General features: G+C 40.9%; 1 protein-coding gene across 1 annotated transcript in view; it reads right to left on the reverse strand.

Moving 5' to 3' along the window:
• LOC122777647 (cadherin-4-like) overlaps window positions 1-22,956 on the reverse strand; it is a 227,804-nt gene that overhangs the window by 61,410 nt on the left and 143,438 nt on the right. Inside the window, exons 4-5 of the mRNA XM_044038999.1 lie at window positions 15,662-15,888; window positions 4,146-4,346 (exon numbers count right to left, since the gene is read on the reverse strand). Of these exons, the coding sequence (XP_043894934.1) occupies window positions 4,146-4,346; window positions 15,662-15,888 (428 nt within the window). The remainder of the gene's footprint in view (window positions 1-4,145; window positions 4,347-15,661; window positions 15,889-22,956) is intronic.

A 22,956-nucleotide genomic window follows, 5' to 3' on the forward strand; every position in this document is an offset into this window, starting at 1 on the left:
TCTACGTTTGTCACTCCTGGTCTAAAGCTCGCTTTTGTAATGTTAATAAAGAAGAACGATATAACGTGTTAGACAGAGAGCTTTTTGGTAGATTGGTTCATTTATTTAGGTAATAAATCACTGCGTGTCTATACTTGTGTCAGTCGTTAGATTTTGATATTTACTCTTAGTTTAAATGACATTAAAGATTTGTAAGGAGAGTAAAAGACACTGAAGTGAAGCCAGTTGTCACCGTTTTCACCTTTCCTTAATCTCTGATGACCTGATCATTTTATGACTTGGTACGTTATACATGTTTTCCAGCACGTTGAATAATTACACATTCAAAAGGTGTTTCATCGTAATATAGTGACATTTTACCACATCTCTTACTGTGTCATGCTCTCACAGCTGATCCAGTGTCATTGAAAAGTGGTAACGGCAAAGGTGATTTACAGGACAAACATTTATTCATACTCCATTTTGTTCCCTGGCTAAATAGTCGTTTCATCAGGGTTTTGTTCATTCTTTTTTTTTTTCTGCTGATGCTTGTTCTAAAAGGGGGTTAAGGGAGTTGGGTGGTGATGGGGGACGGCTACGTTGAGTCTTTATTTACCCGAGCAAAAGAAATCGATGTGTCTCTGCCGTAGGAGAAGTGTGCGGATCAATGTAAGGTTTCAAAAAGCCTCTGTGAAAAATCAATGTGCCTTACATTGTATTGATGGCTGTTTGGCTGCAGAAGAAAGAGAACGACAAAAAAAAAACACCTGTTTATTGTGAAAAATGACTCCCTGCACTTTTGGCTTCAGTCTCTCTGCATCTCCTCTTCTCTTTGTTGTCTCTAAAACGATCAACTTTGGCTGTTTTCCCTTAAATTGCTCTCTTTGCTATAGAATCACATTTAAATTTTCTATTTTTCTATCTATTTATTTGTACTATTTTGTAAAATGGAGGGCAGTAGTGCTGAGATGGATGCTGCTACAGTCAGTTAAACAAATAATAATATAATAATATAAATCTTTGCACGATACGATATGAAAATGAACTGTCGTGATTTTTCGTGACCAAAATGATTGCAATATGCAATATTATGTGAAAAAATGCACCTTTAAAAATTGCTTTTTGATTTTTTTTTTTTCTTCAGTGCCAATTTTCTGAAAGCTTATGGATTTCTAATAGGCTAACAATCTCATAGGCTATTACCTTTATGACTTCCTAACATCTGTTCAAGGACTACAGATGAAAAATAGGCTAATTTACACACATTTACAGTTATGTTTATTAATATCCATTGTACCCTAACCAATCAAATAAAAAAAACAACCTAATATTACAAGCTACAAGCTAATAAGATACTACAGTGGTTAGAATCACTCGATAAAGGAAAGGAAAATCTGTTCCATAATTCCTAAATATCACATAATAATATATTGGTATAAATTCAAGATATCAGTGTTGGACAGAAAAAAGTAGTATCTATACTCCCATACTGGCTAAATGTAGTAATATTAGTATATTAGTAATATTACAAAACAATAGTGTCAGGACACATACTGTTGTTTGCTATTGAACATTTTAAAATAGTAATAAGAGTTTTTAAAGCACAGTGTGTAATTTCCGCAAATACACAATACAAAAATACAGAAACAAAACAACTATGTTGTGACGCTCGTTAACAACACTCAAAGTTCTGTAAAACCTCCGTGGTCATTTCACGATAGCGACGGCGAAAGCAGATGACGTCATTAATAGGAGAACAAAATCATCAATCTGCTCGTTAGAATGAATATAAATACGGTTCGATTGATGTAAAGAGTCTTGGAAACAGTTCGGCCAAGACTTAAGAAAATACAGCAAAGGTCTTTTTGTTTATTTGACTTTTCAATGTATAAATGTTCCATATTATATCTTCAAATCTGATTTTCTCCATTGATGATCAATACAAACACAATACGATCATCAAAATAGTATGTTGTGCCATCTGTGCTGCACACTAACCTCGGTGTGGAGCCGTTATTTCAACGCCGCTATTAATATACAGCAGTCAATAAAAGCTCACTGAGGACTCTGACACCGTCTTGGCTTCAGAGAACGGTGGCAGTACAGTTCTGCCAAAACTTTACTGGAGCAGTCAACATTTCCCTCGAGCCATGTCAGGCTGCGAGCTCAGAGGCCAGTCAGCGGGGGCCTCTGTCCTGACATCTGCCCGATCCCGTGCCGGCCTGATCAAAGTGACAGTGCTGCAGACCTGCGGAGATGCAGGTGAGGGCTGCTGTCACCCCCGCCTGTCCGACTGACGGCAGCGCGGTCCGGGCAGGGAGAAAAGTGGTGGGATGGCGAAGTGGAGCCGCTGCTTGCATGTCACTCATCGCCGCACCGGATGACAGGACAGCCCATTAGGGACGGAACTGACTTCACAGGCCATTAGTGGGAGGCGCCGTGCAGCCACAGCGCACGGAGCACTGAGCAGAGGCACGGCAAGCTCCACTTTGAAAGAAGTTAAAATAGCAATTAAGACGAATTTAAGCCAAAAACGAGACTAACAAGGTTATAAAAGTTGACTTGACACAAAAAAAACAATAGCGCACGGGCAACTCATCCACCTGTCATTCACCCAGAGCTGTCTCCTTGTTAAAATCAGCCGCTCTCCGTAAGGCCCTGCCTGCCCTCCAGTCATCATTAAAGGAAAAGACAGGAACCTGAGAGCTCAACAGAAGACTCATCACGCATCGCTTCTCCGCCGCTCTAAACACCCACTCTGACCAGTCCACCAGCCCCTGACCAACTTACTTACTGCACTAAGTGGATGGTGTTTAGTTGAACACAACACTTCCAAATGTTTCTTTGATACGCTCCCTTTTTTTGCTCGCTTGTCCAGTCGCTCTGCCTCGCTTCTGTCTCTGAGCCGCTCACTGAAACAGCAGGACTGTCTGGCCAGTTTATGGCTGGGTGAAGGCTAGTGCTCATGAATGGCTCAGTGGGTTCACAAAAACCAAATGCGGCGCTGTAGCAGGCTAATGGGATGAATTCCAGCTGTAGACAAACTCCAGAACAACAAAGACGTATAAACTCTGTCCTTTCTAACTTGATGTTTTTGGATGTTTTGTTTTGCCAAAAAAAGAAAGAAAGAAAGAAAGAAAAAGGGCAAATAAAGAAGAAAAGGTTTTCCTTTAAGCAGCTCCACAGGCATTTCCCTGGGGATTTGGATGAAACCCGGCTGAAAAACAGAAAAGCGTTACAAAAAAAAAAAAAGGTTGTTTTGCACAATTTAAGACCCAAAAGAGATAAACTGTGAGAGTTTTGTAAACAGCAAGGAAAGGCTGATGGCTACATATTTCGGATAAAGGAGAACATCCAAGTGGGGGCAAGGAATGAAGCAGCATTCTACTGGAATGATGTTCTTTTACAGAATTCAGCTCATTCTGTTCCCACAGAACCTCCGAATTTTAAGGCACATTTACACTCTAATATTCACCATGTTGTGTTTAATATCTTGCACTGATCAAAACTAGGTGGTTTTGCAGGAATGGAATTTGCTCGCCGTCAAATGAGAACAGGTTTGTGGAATAATACTTGGGCATCTGCAGTTTCCTAGTTTTGCCGACATGGTCCACACATACATGCAGGACGAGGCTGCTGTCGTCGGGTCATTTGTCGCGTTGTAAGCCCTGATTTATTTAAGTAGTAAAGTCTTTAGTGGGGCACAGAGGAGTGAACCACAGTCGTTTGAGGCCGGAGAATTGCACCTTTCACGCTTTCTCCTTCTATTTTACAGGAGTATAATTTCAGCAACAGTTCGAGAGCAGCCGTTCACAAATGTCTGATAAAGGAATTGACCATTTGTTTCCGTGTAAACCCACACGGACCACACGCCGCGGGAGAATTTAGCTGAATCCCGCCTGCTCTATGTATGAAGGGTAAACTTCCCGGCGCCAATCAGGCCAGTTTAAATACCCCAGGATTGACTGTAGCTGTAATTACATCAGCATAACACAAGAATGTGGAGCGCAAACTGTTTATGTTCATGCATTTCTGTTCTTCATCAACGTCCATCACGCGAGCCCCCAACCACCCAACCAGCGTTAGCCGCGAAGTGCCCCCCAAGACGTCCCCAGCTGTAAATTCAGAACAAATCAGCGATGCGGCTCATCAGAGCTGTCACTTACGCTGACGAGCATCTGAGGGAATGGTCCTCGGGAGTTTTCCGCCACGTTGATTGGTGGGATCACCCAGTCCCTCTTCTGCCTCCGCAGCCCCCTGGAGCCGTTCACGCCAGAGCCAGAGAACTTGATGACGAGAGGCGGCGCTTGGAACGCGGCGCTCTTCTCGTCTCTTCTCGCGGTGTCTTTCCCGTCTTCCTTTGTGACCTTGAGGACGACACAGGGCTTTTATTTAGAAACAGTGGAAGTGCTACTTATGATCACAAATAAATAAAACAAACCTCCCAAACACTTGATATATCGTTCTTCAGGTCTAAATCACCTTTGCGACTTCCTTTTTCGCAGTTGGGCGATTACAAATGAGTGTTTAGGCTCATTAAAATAATTAGTGGCTGAAGCACCTAGTGAAGTCAAGTGGTGTGTTTTTTTCTTTAATGGCAGGAAGCAACAGCAACTGTCGCTGCTCGGGCTGAGCGATCACAACTGTAATCACAGTTTAAAACAAGGCAATTAGCAGATTCACACTGAGATCCACCTTATCTGACACTTTAATGTAAAGGAAATATCCTAGAATGTTCTTATGCTATGCATTCAGTGCATGTTGGAGGCAAATCATCATTTTCTCAGTGGTATCTCATGTGTTTTTTTGAGTTATGATGCTATAACACGACGACTATTCAACTAAGCTTGACTTATCATACCTCAAATCACACTGAAATATCAGGCAGAAAGAAAAATCACAGCTAAATATGTTCTATAGATATATGGAACAGTGATATAGGGAAGCTGAGGAGTAACTTTTCCAGTTGTCCAGTATTTCATCTCTACAGACGATGTGTGATGTTACTATGGAAACATAAAAGACCTAATAGAACCCACTCTCACACAGATTCTCTCACTTGGCTACCTGACAGACTCTCCACTTGTTTGAAAAAGAACGACACAGACGTACAGGGCTGGATAAAAAAGCAACGCCAAGCATGAAGATTCAAGATTCAAGATTCAAGAAAAATACCACGTAGAGACATCATTCTTATTTATCATTCTGATGAGAAACACAGTCAGTCTAGTTGTAAACTCCTCGCAAATCCCTGTAGCTGTAGGTTTAAGGTAATTGCATGAAGTTGCATGAAGTCTGTTGACTGAACAAGAGCAAAGACGGTTTTCAAAAATTAAATAAGCCGGACAAAGTGCACATAATTGATGGTCCAGTTTAATAATTTAAAGTTACTTAGATTTGTGGAGACCCAGGCATTTTTTCACACATGAAATTATTTGAAAAAAAATGTAGGAAAAGCATTATATTTTCTTTTTCATTGTCTTATGATGAGTTTTGAGATGATATGTTTAATATGAATTAAAGTGGGGTTTACTGTGATATTTCCAAGATCCCGATTTACTCACACAGTTGATAACATACGTCATACAAACCGGCAAATGGGAAAACACCTAATAGTAAAAGTGGGGCGTTACCTAAGGTAGTTCATTCCTGCTCTCATGCATCACAGCTGAGCAGGACAGAGTTGTAAAAGCACAAGCGCAGACTGTAGGTGTAAAGTCGGTGAATTATCTGTATATATATATGCATGTGTGTGTGAATATATACTGTACTGAAGAGACCATCAACTTCCGACTTTGTCATTTACACCAGATATAAAAATCCTATTAACAGAGAGCAAGTCTGAGGCTTTCGGATTTACAGGCTCTTTCAATATACAGTGACAGCTGAGTCACAGGCACATACTTCAATCATACAGTATTCTCCCATCATGCACTTCCCTCACACGCTCCCCTGCAGCCAAAGAGAAATTACCAACACAAACCTGTCCTTTTGACAGATGCTCAAATAAAGAATTTGAAAGAGCCCATTTTCAGTCTCCTCATGAACATTAACTCACCCATGAGTCACAGGAGCGACATCAAACACTGAACCTATCAAGCGTATCACCTGCCTAACATAATGTCCTTATTTGGAAATAGTGCAAAACACATTCAAGTGAACTCCGGAGAGTCGCGGACGCTTGCAGGGTCAGCAGAGACCAGAGGTGGAAAGATGACTCTACTCACATAAAAGTACTTTATTGGAGTGCAAGTGAAAGGACTAAATCTAAAAATCTACTCAAGTAAAAGAGTAAAAGTGTTTTTTTTTTTTTAACAGCAGGTGAGTAGGGGTCTTCTTTTAGGACAAGGGGATACAGTGGCTCACATTAACATTTAAAATAGACAACATTTAGGGCTGGGTCATTCTTTCCGCACCCACAGATGTCTGCTAGGGCCTGCATGATGTAAATGTATGATCTCATAAAGGAGAAAAAACAGCATTTCATTGTGTTTCTTGTCCAACAATATGCTGGTCCATGCTGGTCTGTGCGGGTTCAGCAGCATCATTATACTGGTCATTGCTGATCTATGCGGGTCCATGCTGGTTTATGCTGGTCTATGCTGGTCTATGCTGGTCCATACTGGTCTTTGTTGGTTCATGCTGGTCTATGCTGGTCTATGCTGGTATATGCTGGTCTATGCTGGTCTATGTTGGTCCAGCAGCATCATTATACAGGTATTTGCTGGTCTATGCTGGTCCAGCGCTATGCTGGTCCAGCAGCATCATTATACAGGTCTTTGCTGGTCTATGCTGGTCCAGCAGCATCATTATACAGGTCTTTGCTGGTCCATGCTGGTCTATGCTGGTCCAGCAGCATCATTATACTGGTCTATGCTGGTCCAGCAGCATCATTATGCTGGTCAATGCTGGTCTATGCTGACCCCCCCACATAAGACAATCCAGACTTTTTTGTGCGCTGGTGGAATGACGTACCGAGCACTAGCTGTGCATCTTCAAGAAGCTCTTGAAGACCCAGCTCTTCCAAGAGCATCTCGTGCCCTAGCACCTTACCTTTACCCCCTCCCCTGCACAATCTCCTTCTGCACTTGAATCCACTTCTGTACTCTCAGTCTCTGTCAGTCCACTGTTCCTATCTAGTCTTTCCAAGACTTCTTCTATGTAGCTATTTCCTCTTTTGTAAGTCGCTTTGGATGAAAGCGGCAGCTAAATGCTTACAGGTAAATGTGAATGTCATCGTCCAGTCACACCTTTCAGTCCAGTTGATGGTGCCTTCTCCCTTCTCCCACACATGTGTAGCCCATCACTACAAAAATACCCACAAATGAGGGTGAACTTAAGGTGTGAAACTGCAGCTAATGAAATGGAATGTGAGAATTACGCCTGAGAAAAAAACATCTGACTGACGCGGAGCCTCACCTGACGATGACAAAGAACTTCAAAGGGCAAATTCTGTTTTTACCCAACAAGTGAAACGTCTACCACAGGCATCTTCTGACATGATTGAGGAGTTATGAGCTAAATATTACAATCAATCGATGCAGTGAACATCACTTACATCTTCTTGTATTTGTATTTACTGAAATCATAATGAATTCATTTAGGTTGAATTTGTTTGCATTTTATATATATATATATTTATATATATATAAAAATATGTGTATATATATATATATATACACATATTTTTATATATATATATACATATATATTTATATATATATGTTATATATGTACATACATATATAAATATATATATTATATATATACATATTTTTATATATATACATATATTTATATGTACATACATATATAAATATTTATATTATATATATACATATTTTTATATATATACATATATATTTATATATGTGTTATATATGTACATACATATATAAATATATATATTATATATATACATATTTTTATATACATATATATTTATATATGTGTTATATATGTAAATACATATATAAATATACATATTATATTATATATATACACATATATATACATATATATTTACATATATGTGTTATATATGTACATACATATATAAATATACATATTATATTATATATATATATATATAACACATATATATTTATATATATATGTGTTATATATGTACATACATATATAAATATATATATTATATATATACATATTTTTATATATATACATATATATTTATATATGTGTTATATATGTAAATACATATATGAATATACATATTATATTATATATATATATATATATATATATATATATATATATATATATATATATACACACATATATATATATATTCATACATACATACATACGTATACATGTATACCTACCTCTCCACCTCTGACAGAGACAAACATATGTCAGAGTCAGCTTTAACTGTATGGCCCAGGGCTAGTTAAAGCAATGAAGTCTCGATAATCAGACTTGCTACTTTGAACATATTACACATACAAGGTTATATGGGGTCCTTCATTGCACTGGGCTGAGTATTTAACCACCACGTTGGGTGTCCCAGGGGCTCCAGTCGATGTGCTGTATATCGTCATCTTAAGGTTATGTTAAATTGACATTCTGGAGAGTTGTTCTGCACTAAGTTTACCAACATATCTCAAGGTCACAAGCCAGTACAACCATGTCAGGAATTCAGTCACGAACATCATCGCTGTAGCCTGTAGCCCTCTCTGTCTCCCATCACATTTCCCTTAGCTATCCCTTGCTCCCGTGCTTCAGCCTGCACTTCTCCTCCAGTGTTATTGTTTCTCTCCGATTCCTCTCCCAGTGAGGACTGAAAACCTGTCCCCCTTTAACCTTGATTCCTCATGAAATGGGCTTTAGGGTGATGGTGCAGGAGGAGGAAGGTAAGACAGCAGCGCACAGAAGTTCACCGACAGTACAAAACACCGCCAACATCCCAACATTCTTAATTCATGTCTCTGTCTCGTCTGCTTCAGGGAAAGGCATTAAAATAATATTCAACCAGATCTATGGTTGGGTCAAAAACAACATTTCACTTTCTCATTTTAATAAACACTGAAATGTTGCGATAAAACACAGAGGTTTAATCGCGTCGTCAAATCGGCAGTGAAGTTTGAATCCAGCCATATTTACTTAAAGTCTAGTCAATGTCAAACATTCAAACATCATTCATAAGGCCAATGTTTATCCAATTAACTTTTTTAATCTGGCAGAGACATCAGGTGATCCAGATTCAATTTCATAAAGGTTATTTTATTAGAGTGGAGCCAAAGCATTTACACAGCAATGTCCGGTTCAGGCCCAGTAAAACAGGGAGAAGACGTCTGCAGTAGAGATGATGCAACTGCATAAATATCATAAATATTTTCCATATTCTGGTACAAATGTCCACAGTCTCACTGTCCTTTCCTCTGCTTGATGTTCTGCCTTTGACCCTCTTTTGACCATAATTATAACCAGGTCGCCTGGATTTATTATGATTTTATGGCTGTAGAATTTTTAATTTCAACCTTCAATATCTGGCAGTTAATAACGGTTTAAAGGAATAAAAGACAAGTAACAGATTTGGATGTTTCAAGTAGGAACTCTAAAATGACGTAAACAAACAATTTCACGTTTTACAATTTGAACTTGGAACTATTTTACATATGTACAAACATTTCTGTCAGTCCTGGGAGCATATAGCAGCATATAAATGGTAGATGGTCACAGGAGGGTTAAAGATGTGTTAAAAAAAAAACATTTAAAGGAAACAGAACATCTTATAAATTAACTCAAACACAAAAACACTCCGTCACCTTACAGCGAAAAGACCCTGGTTTGTGTGTGTGGGTTTTTTGTTCTCCAGTTTCCTCCCGCAGTTCAAAAACATGCAGCGGTTAATTGGACACACAGGTGTGAATGTGGATGGTTTGCTCGTCTCTGTGTGTGTGTGTGTTGGCCCTGCGATGCACTGGCAACCTGCCCAGGGTGTGACCCCACCTTTTGCCCTCTGTCAGCTGGGATTGGCTCCAGCAGCCTCGCAACCCTCGCGTGAAGGCTACAGCGAATGTGAATGAATAAATGTAAAAAAAAAAATGCAATTTCAACCAAGTGCTAAAAGACATCTCTCCTGTCTAGATAATAAGTCTTTAAAAGAGTGTGTGCAGCCTATGTATTTAATTACCTGAGCGGTTGTGGGCCGTAAATCAGCGGGTGGACCAGAAGTGATTTATGTTTACATGTAACTATGAGAAAAGGGGTTGGACCCAGAATGGAGGGGGGAAAAAAAGGGTTTGGCACAGGGTTTGTTACTGTGTGCCTTCACAGTAACACAATGGAGAAAAACAACAGCGCAAAATGTGGTGCGATGGAAACAAAGGACACAAAACAATGTTTGGATTGGAAAGCACTCGACGGCGCTGGCGGAAAACAGTTGCGTTTCATCGTGGCTAAGAAACGAAAGAGTGTAAACAGAATGGAGTGTATACAGATATATATGCATTTATGTGTTTGCTTCATATCACTGTATGTGTAAGAAAGAGAGAGAGAGGGGGAAAGGTTGGGTGATGATGCCAGAGAATAAGAAATATCTGAATTCAGAAGCACAAGAAAAAAAAAGTTCAATCATCATACATTTACATATAAAGAGGTTAGTGTTTTTAATACTTCTTCCACTTTTTCCATTTTCTATTACTCATACGCAATATGATGTACCCACACAGTTCCTCACTATAGCAGCTGACATTTAAGAGTAAAAATAAAATACAACACAGGGGCAGGCTACAGTACAGTTGGGAAGACGGCAATGGCTTCTGGCACATATTGAAAGTTGAGGGTTTCTGTACAATGCGGTCTATAAAAAGGGTTTTTCTCTTTTGTCTCTCTCCGCCTGGTCAAGGTCCCCGAGAGTTGGCTTGTATCTGCCAGCGGAAACAATGCTTTCAAGGCTGACTTCATTAGATGGATGCCCAGGAGAAAAGCTTTTAAGGCCGCGTTAAAGGAAATGTGTCAAGCAACTTGGCGTAGTGTACGTTCTCCGCGTGTTTGCGTGGGTCGGGTTTCGCCCGAGCGGCATTGGGCGACGATGTCATGTTCAGTTTCATTAACCGAGCGCTACGTTTCAGAGCGCGGGACACCGGAGAGGTGGTTACACTTGCAGGCAGACGTATGAGGAATGTTCTTTGTGACACAGGAAACACATCTTGGGCTCGCAGAAAACAAAACCAGAATAAAAACAAACCCAAACATCTCTTGACATTTTACTTTTCTGTGAACTTTGGGAAACATTACATTTACATGACTTCTCCCATGCTGTGTATCAGTGTGAGGTTATTTCATATCTGTCGTATCAGTGTTTGTAAATTGATGCTTTTCATTAGTATTTAGGGCAAAATGTTCAACTATGGAAAGATGTCTGCTGAGACAAAGTGTCAGGAGAGGAGGACAGATGCCTTTTGTGTCTTTTCTGTAATGTGTAAAACGTCTTCTTTGCTTCTTGGTGCAACGTTACAGCGCAACTGACAGTTCCGGCATATACTGTATACTACAACATTTCCCTAAATGATGCCGTCTTTACGGGGGAACTTTTAGAAAGATCCAAATTCATATATATAAATATGTGTATGTATATATATGTGTATGTAAATATATATATATATATATATATATATATATATATATATATATATATATATGTAGTGTGTGAAATGGAAAAAAAAATGCAAACAAAAGAAAAAGATCCTATACGTATCTAAGAAAAGATAAATAGTGATATTTCATTTGCCGCATGAAAATTACTACATTGGTTGTTACTAGTAAACAGTTAATTGTTCACCCATCAAACAGATAGTGAAGCTGAGTAATAATTTGGACTAAAAGTCTACAATTCACTCTCCTCTAAGCTCTGTTTTTGGTCTCCACAAACTCTGAGGGGAAATATCTACCTCTTAAATGCTCCACTATGTTCCATCAGCCAGTCAATAATGTATTCTGTTTGGTATCGGGCAGCGCACGGTATAGCAGCTTTGAAAATATCTATTATTTCAGTCTCCAGATGCAGTGACTTTAGGCTACAATTAAGTTAATGAAATTGCACACGAAAATACTATCAACAATTGCAACTGTGAAGACCCAGATGATCATGTGGTGCAATCAAAAACTTCAGAACGGACCTTGCGCAGATATCAAAAAAGAAATGTAATCTTATTTTGCAAAAAAACCCACAGTAGAGTAGAGAGAAATCAAAGGTTTTAGGATTATAATTATTATGCTGTCATGTCCATGAAATGTGGATATATTATTAAAATACAAGTTGATGAAATTCCCAAGTTCTCTGATTACTGCTTGAGGGAATGAAGCACCTCTTAACGTGGCCACTAGGGGCTCTATAACCCCTGCAACAGACAAAACCTACAGTCCTGAGCCAGCGGCAGCTTGTTCTCTCGCTCATGGCTGAAAAAGCGTCCGTGCCGTGCTACCAGTCTGCACGAGAGGCCGTCCATCCAACCATCCATCCAACCATCCAACCATCCAAACACACACACACACACACACACACACGTTGCCATCATTGCATGATCACTGTACTATGTGACAGCTGGGTCACTGAAACATGCACATGATCCTCTGCATGTGTCCATATTCAGAAGAGCGGCCTCGGCCAAGTGCAACATGCCCGTGTGCACAAACAGAGCAGGAAGAGACAGATGTGAGGCTGCTTTTGGACAAATGTATTCTTTTTCTTCTAGGGGGGGGCGGGGCTTAGTGGGGCTGACTGCAGGGGATGGCTGCTCCACATCTCACCAGCGTTGTGAGGGGAGGCAGAGGTGGAGTGAGACATGTTTGGGACGGAGTGAGGGGGAGTGAAGAGAGAGAGGCTGTCCGTGGCAGATGTGCGCCCCGCCCCCACCTAAATAAGTCACGCTCCACATCCTTTTATCTACACATGCTAACAGGTAATAGTGAGATGTAGAAGAGAGAACGGTGCGGAGGAATAAAAACAGAGAAAGGGCAACAGACAGAGATGGAGAAAGATCTGTGCCCTTCACTGCTCCAAAGGGCTTAAGTGGGCTTTTCTCGAGTCGCGGAGTAATTCTGAATGCCGCAGCATTTGGTTCGCTCTCTTATATTCACACCCACATCGAAAGAGAGAAAGGCGATGAAATTAGAAATAAAAAAAGGTGACGCAAAGTTGTCTGCACACTTATTCAAACTATTATAAAAGATAGAGGATAAGGAGCCCTACCAAAGCGGATTAGGCTATAATAACTTATTTCAAAAACCTTCACAAATTCAACAGATTTTAAGATTGCGTTACAGCCCGTAATCCCTCACAGAGTGGGCATTTTTTTTTGCTATGCAGCCTTGTGCTGGTTGAACCTGAAGGCTCCATGCATTAGACACTTTAAAGACAAAAAAGAAAAAGGGAGAAAACCACACAGACCATTCACAATAATTAAAATGTTACGCAAATTTAGCATAGTTCACACTCGATCCAGCCTAATCTCCTTTGGAAAAATAAAAACACACACGAGATACATATGCATGCTTAAGCACACTAACACTATGTGAACAGGAATCAGTGAGTGTGAAATGGATGCAGCCCCCCCAACCCTGGTGCCATCAGCCTCAGCCAGCTGGCAGTCGTCCCAGCTCTACCCCTCCATGCTACTGCCTCCCAAAAATCCTGCATGCTTTGATATCAGCCAGCCCTTGGCTACCCAGACATCTGGAAGTTATTATTCAACAGAGCACGCCACAAAGCACCATTTCCATAATGAAACAACACATTTTGTTTCAGAACCCGACTCTCTACTTCTGCCCTGCCTATATATACACACGTTTGAGTGGGAGCAGAGCATTGTTTCTAACCTCGGACGCTGCCTCACTCTTTCCTCAGCAATCAGGTTATCACTGATTCAACGCTTCATACATTATAACCTGTGAATCACTTGAACCTGAATTATAAAAGTGTCAAAATGAAAGGCCAAGCTATTCAGAGCCAGAGAAAACGACTTTATACACCCTCTCTCCGAATAACAGATGCTTTATTAGATGATGTTCTACTCTAAATCTCTAAATCTCTCTTCGGTTCCGGGCCATTTCGCTCCAAAAGAACAAAAACAACAATCCGAAAACAAATGATGTTCTGATTCTAAATAAAGCCAGCAGTAGAAGTTTGAATAACTTGGAAAAGTCAGAAAAAGTCAGTTTTTTTAAATTCAAACTTCAGGGCAACAGGGAAATTTTATACTCATTTTTATTTATTTTTTTTTTGCTTTCAAATAAATCCTAGGTTCACATTTAGGAAGCTTAAAAAAAAAAACTTTTATTATTTATAACATATTTACCTGGAACAGTTAGAATGGAAACGCAGCCACACTGTCGCTAAAGATAAAAGCTTACTGGGCAAATGAAGAGGACTTACAGGCCACCGTAGTTCCCTGACAATCTTGGGCATTCTGCATTCTCACCATTAGATTTTGCAAACTTTTAAACACTTGACTTTTAATCCAATGAACACAAATTCTCTTTTTTAAACAGAAACAGTTCAACTTTCTATTATGCGGATGTCTTTGCCACACAGCTGCCGCTTACACGTCCAACATCAACAGAGTACAATTAGTACACAAAAGTCTTACATTTACTGTTGTGTTAACTCTTTTATTTTGTTTTGTTTTTTTTAAACCAACTCCTAAAGGAAATATCTGGCTCCTTAAATGTTCCACTTTTTTCACCAACTGGCTGTGAAATCTCTTTGCCAGTGCTGGCCAACTTAGTGTACTGTGGGTTTATAGAACTGCTGCAGCCAAAAGCAACACTACGAGAGTGGGAGAATTAATCAACACATTTAAGTTGTGTGCCACAAAACCAACAATGTAATGAACGCCTGTGGAGTCGGGTGGTAATCCTTCATGGGTTGGTCCGTAAAGGAACACCTTAAATAGATATTTAAGGTGTTAAACTGTGTTTGATCCTGAGTGACGTGAGGTCAAATGTTATGGCACCAGTGCGAACGTGTTAAATGAAGGTGACGTAGGGGTGAAAGAAACACTGTTTGTTATGATCTCACCCGCCTTTAAAAATCCCGGATACACCTGTTAATTCTAGTGTGAAAGCAGCTTTGGGAATAGCAACCTTGAAGTGTAACTGTTTAAACTTTGTCAGCTGATTTCCAAGCGTTTTATTCCGTTTCCACGACCGCGAAGAGACATCCGACTCTAGCGAGGCTCAGTTCACTTTGTCCCGTGTCCCCTGCATGTCCCGCATTGTCTCCCAATCGCGTGTGTTATTAACGTGTGCCGATAGCGACGCCGTTGCCCGGTGTGGTTCTGCCGTCATGGGGCCAATTGAGTTAAAGGCTGCTTCATCCTCCTCTGACCACTGACAGCGTTTTAAATAGATGAGGAAGAGTCAAGGACCCCAGGGTTATCCAAGGCACAGGATGTTTTCCAATAACAGCTTATGGCTTAAGGGAATCGCACCCTCCCCTTGTGGCAATGTGATTCTATCATATTTTTTTTTAACCGTGTGCTGTACCCCGTACATCTCTCTCTCCCTCTTCAAAACCCCATGGAGGTTTGACCTAATTCTTGGCTGTTTCTATCACCAGACCACTAGAGAAATTGTGGCAGGAAGACGGAACTCTGGGATCATAATTGAAATGTGAAGCATGATATTTGTGCTCGCGCCCACCGAGTGCGTCACTCACCTCATTTTCATTTTGTCGAGTTGTTGGCGGGTCAATCAGTGCCAGCTGCACCACAGTCTCCCAGACATGTGTCTGTGGGCCACTCGCTGTCAGTTTAAACTGGACCGGTTCCTCCAGGCTAGCGCCGTCACCCTGGGCGAAGATGGACCCGTCTGTCCGCACGGTGAAGACGGGGTTGCTGCTGCGGAAAACCACCGCCTCGTTCCCCATGCAGTCGTCAAACTTCACTGTAGACAAGGAGAAGTGAGGAGATTTTAATATATAAGTTCATCAAAGCAGCTGGTTACAGTACACGGCGGCCTGTGTCGCATATCATAAGCTGTAATAAAGCAATATAGGTTTTTGGTTTGATAATGTTCAATTTCTATGGGAGTCCTGAGAGTTAAAAGCTCCATACTGAACAAAAAAAAAAAAACATTTATTCTGGCGTTATTAAACACGTTCTAAATAGAATATGTTTTACGACACACAATTAACTTCTATAATTATACATTATGGCGTTTTTTTTTAAGAAAGCAAAGGGAATTCATGTAACTGCACAAATGCGGCTCACTGACGATGATTCGCCAAGTTTACAAGTGTGTTAAGGACATGAACTTGAACTTTTTCTGCAAATACAGAGTCAACCACTGCATTCTGAAGGTTTGATCTTTACAATGAGCTCTGATCAATGCCAAATCGTCGCAGATTTGCTCATTTTCTCCACCATGACTTCATCCTGGACCATGATTGCCTCACGTGTCATCACATCCTCTTCTTTTCACAGTTTAGGATTCACCGAGACATAATACTGTGGCGCGGTGCTTTAATGTCACATCGTAGTCTCAAACAATATATATATATTAGGAGAACGGCTTGAAGTCAGGTTCATTGTTTTCCATTTTCATCACCGTACGTACTTTTGTACTGCCCTCAACATTTACCGGATCTGAATCCAATAAAACACCTTTGGAATCCGGGTAGAACTGAACAACGTTGCTCACACTATGTGACGCAATCATGTCAACATCTACTGGAATCCATACCATGATGAAATGATGCTGTTTGAGACATGTATATGTAACCCACCCTTAGTGAGGATTACTGTATTTGTGTTGTTGCAGTAGTTAATTAATTCAATTTAAACTGCTATCAGGCACCATTGTATTATTTTTCACTGTCTTGTTATGATTTCCAACAATTACAGCAGTTTCGGGCAGTTTACGGTCAAGTCCACCAGGTGGTTTCTGGGATACGCTTGTTATATTTTTTTTTTCCGATCCGACTATTGAAGGAGAAGGACGTCATAAGTCAGCTCCTTATGAGTGGAAATATTTCAGTGGACTTTTTATGGTGGTTTAATCTATGTATCTATATTTTTTTTACAAATAATAATTTTGATATCAAAAAGACAATACAATTGTGTGAGTTTCTTTGTGTGAAGTCAATCATTCAAGAGATATCAGTTATGTAGTTCACTCAATTCATAACTGTATCCTCTTTAAGAAAATCTCGAACCAGGACACACATTTTTATTCTATATCAAGTGGTGATCCCAGACCCTTAGTTTTTTTTTTGTTTTAACATATTTACATGGAAGAATTACGGGTTAAAGTATACCCCGGTTACATATACAACATATGTCATGGGAGATGCAGCAGCAATGTAAACATAAAATCTCCCAAAACACACATTTGTATTCAATTTCTCAAAATAATGTTCGTCACTATCCATTTTAAACCCCCTTTTTTCTTGGAAAAACAATATCTTCGCTTTGTCCATATAAGGTTACACCAATTAGGCTGAAAATAAAAGTCTGCTGGGATGAACTGAAAAAGGAAACTGGAGTCTCAATCTTCAGAGCGTCCTCGCATCCTGCGAACGATTAGAGCTAAAGATCGGAAACTGGGCCTAATGTGCAGCAACTGAAATAAAACATGTCCCTGTGTGCTCGTATGTAATTGGAATGAGTTATCGTAAGCTACGGCGAGAGCGCGGTCAGCACGGAAACAAGGTTTGTGTTCTGTGGCATATATTAAATACTGTCACATTAAGAAGGAAGCGCTTTACACTACAGAGGCACGGCGCTTCCTGCTTTGTTGTTTATGAAAACTGAGCTTCATGTGTGTCAGAAGTCCCTATGCGGGATTACGATGCCTTCGCAGCACAACGTAACAAAAACCTCGAGCCAAAAACCATCTCTGGATCTCTCTCTTCCACTTTTCACACCTGAAACAAGGCTTTCATTACAGAGACTACGCCGCGTTTTTTTGTTCCGTCTGTCCCTAAATAAGCCTGTGACCATGTCGGTGCTCTTCTCTCCAAGGCCAGATGTCCAGACAGCCCCTTGGAGCTCAGTCAGGTGGGACAGCTGTTCAACAGCACTGCGCGAGGCAGGTGCTGCAGAGGTGTCCCGTTCTAGACAGGAGGACACACAAGATGGATTACATCAAGCCAAGCTTCTTCTGTTCATCAGATTGCTTCTCTCTCTTTGTATTTCCGAACGTTTCTATCCCAAATAAAGGCCTCGAACATGTTCCTTGCTTTGGTCTGTTTCGTCCGGTTCCTTCCTTTTGTCTAATCTCATTTCTTGCACCATTATTATTTTCCCTCAAAGATTAGATTTTGTAAAGTGAGGGGTGAGAACAACAGAAAAGCACTGTTGGCACACATGTGCCTGTGCAAACAGAGTTTTGGCAACGACGAGAAGTCAAAAACAAAGCTCAAACTCGACTTTATTGCATTTTCAAGTACTGTGAAAACAGTCCGTCTCTCTCCGAGTGCATCAAGACGGTGTTGTGGCCCTGGTAAGTACAGACCTTTAAGCTAAAACTTCACACTAAGTTGGGTAATCAAGGCACACGTCATAAACCATAAAACATGTATGTTTGGGTTTTAATGTCTGTATTAAATGGTTCATTAGTTGTGGTCATTTTTTTTTTCCAGTATTTAATCAGAGCTGAAATGATTGTTTAATCAGTCAGTAATTAAGTGTTTTAACTTATACATTCTTTTTCATTCGTTTCCTTCCAACTTCCAAAAGTCAATGAACTAAAGTCAATTTCACACGTCTTTTCACAGGAACCTGAACACTGTCTCTATTGTCATCATTTAAAGATCAGAGGATTCATTGATTACTCAAGAATGTAACGACTGAAGCCAACCCTGAATCCAGTTCTCTCTGAATCTTATTTCTTTTCTTTGTCTTGACATTTATCAGACGGTTCCCTTTAAATACTCAGCGGTAATATTAGTATGTCAAGAAGTAGGATTGATCTCTCCAGTGGAGATAAACATAATAAAACATTGATACAGTTAAAGGGTAAGTCCATTTCAACGTGACATCTATGATATGCATAAATCTGGAGTTGTGTAGATGAATGGCATTGTAAAGGTCCAGTAGAACCCCACCTTTACACACACTGTAGTTTTATATTTTGTTAGGTTTTACATGTCATTGTGTCTTATTAAGTGTTAAGCCTTTTGTTGTGTCTTATTTAAGGGTTAAGTCTTTTGTTGTGTCTTATTTAAGGGTTAAGCCTCTCGTTCGTTATGTCTTATTTATGTGTTAAGTCCTTCGTTATTTTTTGCTATTTTATTGTGTACCTCAGCCGGGAGTCTCTGCAAAAATGTCATTATGTCCTCATAATGACAATAAAAACTTCTTGAATCTTGAATCTTTATCTTCAGGAGCAACGGCAAACAGTCCATTAAAGGTCCACAGAAAGTGCTTTGTTTCCCCCTACTAATGAAATACTTTAAAATGAAATTATTTAGTGATTTTCTCCAACTTTCTCTCTCACTTAAGAGTTCCTGCAACAACCCAAGTCTCACGAGACATGCGTGGGACACTGAGTGCGATGTGTGTAACTGTGCCCGGCGAAATGAGTTAATCTTAGCAAAGCGAATAAGACTGAATAAAAAATAAAAATCACTTTTACAATGGCCCTTAGTGTAAGGATTACATTGTAATCACTGGCACTACGTTGAGGTGACGTTATGGACCGTTCTTTAGCACACCTAGTCTTATGAACAAAAGGGAGGGGGGAACAAAAACAGCATAACCCCCCCTCTAACTTCTCAATTCAGTAGTTCGCTCAATACACAAACAGCATGAAGGACAGACAAATTTAGCTGAAAAGCAGCATCAATGTGTGTGTGTACTATATCTGTGAGGTCCCCCACAACTTTAAAGGGCCTTTTAAGGGTTAAGACCTGGTTTTAGGGTGACCTGTGTTTAGGTTTAGGTTAGGGTTAGTTTAAAGCCCACATAGACCGGAAGCTCCAATTAACGCTGCGTTTGTTTGTGTATGTATCTGCGTCATTACCTCGTTTATGAAACCCTAAAGTTTCAGAACAAACAGTTCAGCCACTGCTGAGAAAATAGTGTTTTATCGTTTTCCTGAGCTCTGCGAAGCGGATCGGCACTTCCTTAATTTGATGTCGTCATCAAAAATCCTCACCACCGTAGCGCCTCCTGGTGCGGGCACTAGTCCGGGCACATCCGGTTGCGTACATTCAACCGCAGAAGAAGAAGAACTACTCTCGTTGTAGCTGCTGAGATGCAGAGCATCCACCGTGCCAGAGGGGGAGCTGTGTATCTGAGAGCTGGCCTATCTATTACGTCACTTCCAGGTACCTGGCCAATCACAGGACAGTGGGAAAGCTCTCGTTGGCTGACCAATCACAACACAGTCCACATTCTAGGGGTGTGGTTTTGGTCTGAAACAGCTCGGCTGACGAGAGCGTCAGTGAGGAGATATTTTGATCGGCTCGTTTGCAGCGATTAGGAGGTTTTTAACCATGAAAACAAGTTAAAATATGTAAGTAGACCTCCATAACTAACATATATGTGTGATACAAGCACTCTATGTCACCTTTAAAGGTTAAGGTTAGGCACATCGTCGTGACGGCTGCGGTTAGGGAATGCGTCATGTCCTCACTATGACATAAAAACAACTCTGCGTGTGTGCCTGCATCTCTCAGCATTGACAAGCCGACGTAAGTAAACCGATGCCAAGACAAAAATGAGGTGACAGGCTGCAGAGAATACCCAGGGGGCCTTGTTCTTCCATCAGTTAAAAAATAAGACAGTGCCAATTTCACCTCTTCATCAACACACACTCTCTCTCTCTCTCTCTCTTACTCTCTCACACACACACACACACACACAGCTTCTCTTTCACTCACTTGGGTCAATACTACTGTAAGAGAGAGAGTATAAAAATTGGCCAACAAGAGAGCAACACGGCCCCGGCGACACGGGACTGCACATTAAACAAGTCGTCTAAAGCTCTGGTCGTGCATTGATCTGGAAAACGACACCGACACCCCAGTGTGCCAAGCAGCCGGTCCAGCACTTTCACACGGTGCAGTCAATGCGTGCAGACACAAAGTGTGCCTTTGCCCACAGGGCAGCTCATATATCTCACGTTTTTTTATTTAATGACTAATACGTGGAGGGCGGGATCGTAACACATCTTCACTTTTCTCGCCTCTTTTTTAATTAAAGTTCTCCTCTCCTCCCTGCAAGACAAGGACAAGGGTGAGAGAGGGATACTTGCAAGGAGGTGTGACCTTCTTGTGGCGTGCTTTGGCCATGCAGCCTGACAGGAAGTATAGGTGACAAGTGTTGAAAGGGAAGTGAGAAAGGGACACAATCAGGGGAGAAAGGACAGAAGGAGGCACAGGAGTGACGGAGAGAGGACGAGAGGAGAGGGGGGAGAAAGCAAGAAGGCACGGGCAGACAGAGATGAGAGGTTAGAGAAGTGTGTGGAGGTGGCGAGCGGTGAGTTAAAAGAATGAGTGGAAGAACATTAAAGAATCAAATGGAAAGAAGCTCAAAGGCAGATTGCCATCACTGAAGTGAAGCTCTCCAGGGGCTGTAGCCGTTTTTTTTTTATTATATAGTTCTTTGAGTGTTTCAGTTGTCACCCTGCTCTAAAAAACAATACAGGAAATATTTTTAAATCTCCTCTGTCGCCCTAATCCCTGTTTTAATCAGGCCCTCTGAGGACAAGAGAGGAGGAAGCAAAAACAGGGGGATAAAGAGGAAAGGAAGAATGAGAAAAGGAGGGACTGGGAGGATGTGGAGGCTGGAGAGGGCAGTGGATGAGGGCCTGGCACTGAAATCCTGGCTCGGTGAACTGGCTCTGTCTCACACAGCCACACTGGAATGGATGGGATGCTCAGATGGCTGTTTAAACAGGTTAATTGTGCTGGCCTCCCCGAGAGATTGGGACAGATGGATAGATGAATGGAACGAGAGAGGAGAGAAAGGGAGTGCAAAAGAGCAACGGAGAGGTAGAAAGAGAAGGACAGAATGAAGAGATGGACGGTGAGCGACGAGCAGGGCCGCTGATCAGAGGCACGATTGGAGTGTGTAGTCATAATGTGGGCTAAACATCAGAGGCCCCCCCCCCCTATATTCTATATTTTGTAGAATTAAGTAGAATCTTAAGGAACAAAATGTGTCGCCACAATGGCCTTTAACTTTGACCTTTCACCATGTTTGACCATCCGAGTCTTGATGACCCCCTCGGTGCCATTAACCCATTCACTCACACGTTCATACGGGGCATCTATGTGCAGCGCTCCTTTCTATCAAACACCTTTCGTCACAGCCTCAGTCAGGAGCATCGTGGGGTCAAGGGTCATGCCCTAGTGACACACAGACATGTAGACACGCTCGACCCACGACCCTTCCGGTTGAAAGACGACCCCGCTCTGCCGCCGATCCACATCGCCCACGCGCGGGCGCCGACAGACGGACAGGCGATCACAACACATCGCGCCACATCCGTCAGTGGCCTGGCATGAAACCACTTTTAATGAGGACACTGCTAATGTTATTCACGGCTTCACAAAGTTTGCCGTTTGACTGTTCCCCTTCAACGGTCACAGACTGCCAGTTTATGTGGCTGGGAGGACATAAGAGGAAATGGCTATTCCTGTATCCATCATTTGAATTACCTACATGTTCACAGTAAAGAAATAAACTAGAAAGAAGGGGGGGAAAAAAATCTCCTAAACCATAAAAAAATAATGATTCAGTTCTGGGAGGCTAAATATATTCAGATTTTAAACTTTGGCCACATAACAACTTTGTTGTTTCCTCTAAACTTTCTCTGTATTGCTTATACAGCAAAATAGTACTGTATGTCCATGAACTGAATGTAAATGTGTGTCCTGGATATGGATGGCCTGTGGTGTCTTATGTAAAATTAAGCAACTTTGCTTTTTTTTTTTTGTTTTGTTCGGTTGAACACAGATATACTTTTTTTTTCCCCCCTCACCACTCAACTATTTCTGGGTGA

This window comes from Solea senegalensis, linkage group LG11, assembly GCF_019176455.1.
Source record: "Solea senegalensis isolate Sse05_10M linkage group LG11, IFAPA_SoseM_1, whole genome shotgun sequence".
NCBI classification, from domain to species: domain Eukaryota; kingdom Metazoa; phylum Chordata; class Actinopteri; order Pleuronectiformes; family Soleidae; genus Solea; species Solea senegalensis.